This window comes from Rhagoletis pomonella, unplaced genomic scaffold (genome assembly GCF_013731165.1).
Source record: "Rhagoletis pomonella isolate Grant_MI unplaced genomic scaffold, Rhpom_1.0 Rhpom_scaffold_05810, whole genome shotgun sequence".
NCBI lineage: Eukaryota > Metazoa > Arthropoda > Insecta > Diptera > Tephritidae > Rhagoletis > Rhagoletis pomonella.
In genome coordinates, this window is record NW_023464348.1 from 7,310 (window position 1) to 11,175 (window position 3,866).

Consider the following 3,866-nt stretch of genomic DNA (forward strand, 5'->3'; position numbering starts at 1 on the left):
AAGTAAAAATTTTCATTAAAGATAGAGTAGGCGACACAGCAAAATATTTGCAAAGTTAAAAATTTATGAAATAATTTAAAATTCATTAAAATAAACACTTCATGCATTCGCTTTTTAAGACCTACTTAACGCTGTAAAATACAGTTATTTATATGTATATATGTATATATGTATATTTTATGTATATGTATACCTAAAAGTTCAGCAAAAGTTACAGCCAATCGCAATCAGATTGCACATAAGAATTTATAGACACTTGAACAAGGCAATTTATACAAATAAATATGCATATGTACATAAGGGTAGTGCATAAAACATCAATATCAAATATCATGGGGCACGGTTTTAGTTTGTTCTACGTGTAAAATTGAGATATTCACGAAAATTTAATAATTAAAAAAAAAAATTTTGGACGCTACCAGGGTGTGATTTTTTTTTTAATACGCAAAAATTCGACAGAATTTTGACTTTGCCTGGCTATAAATCAACGAGTTTATGAATTTGTATTTTTTATTTTTTTCAAACCCTGGTCGCAAGTTCTATTTTTTTTTTATTATTTTGCACGTAGAATAAAAGAAAATCATGCTCAATGTAATATTTAGTTTTTCGGTATTTTAATGACCAACCTAATGTAGATACATACGCACTTACATAAATAAGTACATATATTCATGCCAGCTATGCGCAGGCAAGTTATGACACAGCAAACACATACATAAATTTGTTTTAAATAAAATTACAAACGTATGCCTACATATTAGTCTATGCGCATACATATATATGCATATTAGGGTGGCCCTTAAATGTACGGATCAAATTTTTACATCAGCTTAAGCCTCAACCCCTACTTCGATGCTACTATATTCGGAGATATCACATATAAATTTTGGTTCCCATTGGAGACGGTTAAGACGTGTCGCACAGGGGGGCTAAATTCAAATAACTCAATGACGACGTCTTAGCCGAATTCAATCTGGACTAAAATTTATATGTGATATCCTCGACTATGGCAGTATCGGTGTTGGTATTATATGAAAAAAAAAATAACTAATTTTAATTTTTTGAGTCTCCATAGAGGAATCTGAACTTTGGCCCCCTATGCTACATGCACAATTGGGACCAAAATTTATATGTGATATCTGTGACAGTGGTGTTACCGATTGAACGGGTGAGACTGAAAAAATCACAAATTTGACTTTAATGACCACCCTAAAGTACATATGTACTTAAAATAAATTTTACATTTTTATACATAGTAAATTCAATTATATGTACATATGCACATCATATAAATACATACATACATATGTACATATATAGTATACACATAAATAATTTTTTCAAATTCATAAAAGTTTACGTTTTTCTCATTTGCATTTTATTGGAATATTCGCAAAACTCACCTGCTTTAATAATAAGTCACTATTCGCCGATAGACATGTCACCAAATATTTGGTTAAATTTAAGAATGAACCCAAAACTTCTAAAGTTAAGTGTTCGCGCGACGAACGTTGTAGCATAAACGAAATGACTAGGAATCCACGATTCTGTATCATATGTTGTTGTACGGTTTGTGACGTCTCGACTAATTCGCAAATGAAACCCAAAAGTTTGGAACTGCAAATATGAGAAAAAGAAGAATCGTATACAATTTTGGTCAATGCAAGTATTCAAAACAGCTCATTGATACGCGTAAAGATAAAAATTTTAATTTCTATATTTTTAGCAGTTGCAGTTTTTTTAAACAAAGCTGTTGTACAAAAATTCAAATTGTAAACCATCAGCAGCAATAAAAATTCTGCATTTATACTTTAAATGAAATATTTCTTCAAAAAAATTGTATGCGGAAAAAAAATTTGTGCCATCATTGATGTGCCTAGCAGCAGAAATACTGCATGTTTTTTCTTTATTTCTTATTTGGCACATCATTCCATATTCTTCTGTACCTATCGCCTAATCGAGTCGATCCTACATATAATAATTCTCTCGAAAGCTCACAAAGCCTTCTCATCATTGATCGTCATCTTCCAGGTTTTTTCGTTATTAAAAACGACAGACATCAGACGAGCTTTGTGAAAGATATAGGGCTCTGCTTTTCGTTTGGCCTCGTGCGGCTCGAATAAGTCCCTCCCTAATGGAAAATAGCGGACGGTTGTGCTCATCTTCAGTCTATATAGCCATATTAAAAATTGCGCCATAGAGGCAGCTCCTCTTTGTACTATCAAAAGCGTATTTAAAACTGTGCTGATCTAGCCAATGCATTGCAATGTTGGATTTTCCATGCGTGACGAAGCGACGCTAATAAGATTCAATTATTTAGTATGCTTTCAACCTTTTGCTCCCAATCTTCGGGGAAAGGAGGCGTGGAATGGTAATCGTGTTTAACGCCTTTGACAAATTCAGCGCTACCACTTCGCTGACGTCAAGTAATAGATTAAGTGCGAGCATAGCAAGGCCTCGAGCATCTTCACTACTGGAAAAGCGATACTTCGCCTATATAGAAACCAGTTCCGGTCTGAAAACCATTCAGCGAATGCTGCTTTATTTTCTAATATAATCTCCGAGCTGCATTCCTGCCTGCTAGCATCTCAAGCTCTCCGCGCCCATGACTTTTTATCTCTCGTTTCTTCCTCTTGAAAAACCTTTGCCAATGTAAGCAGAAGTAAGTGTCGACTGCGAAACTCCTAGTCTTTTGGGATCTGAGTCAATGATTGGCCCTTCGGAAGGAACGCACATCAAAATCACTTAAAGCGTTTTTTTTTTAGTATATCATAACGTGACTTTAGTGAGACTTAAGACGGAATGGCCCCACCGAAGCTCTCCTTTTTTCTGTTGTAGTAGAGTACACGGGTTGGCTGTCACATTTTGCACATGGGCTGTTTACGTTGTTCGTAGCTAGCCTTTTCAACCACCTGCTGTTTTTTTTTCTCTGTGTAAGGCAAACATGTAAGAAATTGCATTGCTATGCGCTGGAGTAAACTAAAGAGGAATGCAATAATGGAATTGCATGGAATATTACGAATCTATGGTTATGCATAGACATGTATACACGCATTTTTATACAAGAGCTTCGTATTCATATGAGCTTAAGCGGCAAGAAATTGGTTGAGCGCTTGCAACTTTCAAGCGTAGAAGAGAAGCCGTGGAGTGCGAAAGAGAATTCTGCAGCACTGCGGAGATTAGACGCGTTAAATATTTAACGCCACGATTGTTCATGTCATCAAATCTGTATCGTTCTTTCGATTTTCAAAAATCAGTTATCAAATAAAAGGACTTTGCTTTTACATGGTTTTAGTTTTTTGAAAAGGGTTGCCAGGTGTTAGCAAGTCCAATTCCAATAATCGAGTTCGGAGATGTTTTCGTTTAATTTCGTGAAATTGGCGGTACATGTACCGACTCTATTAAGGAAAACGTGGGACGTAAATGTTTATCGTCTTGAAATAATCGTCCCGCGAGACGAGAAAAATAAAAGTCCCATATAATTATTATCAAGAGTCGTAAATAATTTCCATCTGAAAACAATCGTCCCGCGAGACGAAAAAATATATTTCTCGTAAATAATTATTATACAAAGACGAAAAAAAAATTTCTCTCAAAAAACAAGGCGACGTTTTTGAACTCAAATATTAGGATAATAATAAATTTGGGTCTCTGGTAAAAATACTCACCACAGCGTTGGATCACGTTTTATATCGCTAATGCCCTCATGCGCCATATCCAGTTGCGAGAATAATGGAAAGAGTACCTGTATGCCACCAATGGAATTTAGTGTGCAATGTATTGAGTGTGTGACTACAGCTTTAACGTCCTGCAAAAAAGAGTGTTTGAGAAGTGTAGTATTAAACATTATGAAATATGCATGTATG

General features: G+C 34.9%; 1 protein-coding gene across 1 annotated transcript; it reads right to left on the reverse strand.

Moving 5' to 3' along the window:
- Positions 1 to 1,367: 1,367 nt before the first annotated feature.
- Positions 1,368 to 3,847, reverse strand: LOC118755285 (neurobeachin-like). Its single transcript, XM_036490130.1, has 2 exons — positions 3,669 to 3,847; positions 1,368 to 1,617 (listed from the first exon to the last, which is right to left on the reverse strand). The coding sequence occupies exons 1-2, from the start codon at positions 3,845 to 3,847 to the stop codon at positions 1,368 to 1,370; spliced, it is 429 nt and encodes a 142-aa protein (XP_036346023.1).
- Between the last annotated feature and the right edge of the window lie 19 nt (positions 3,848 to 3,866).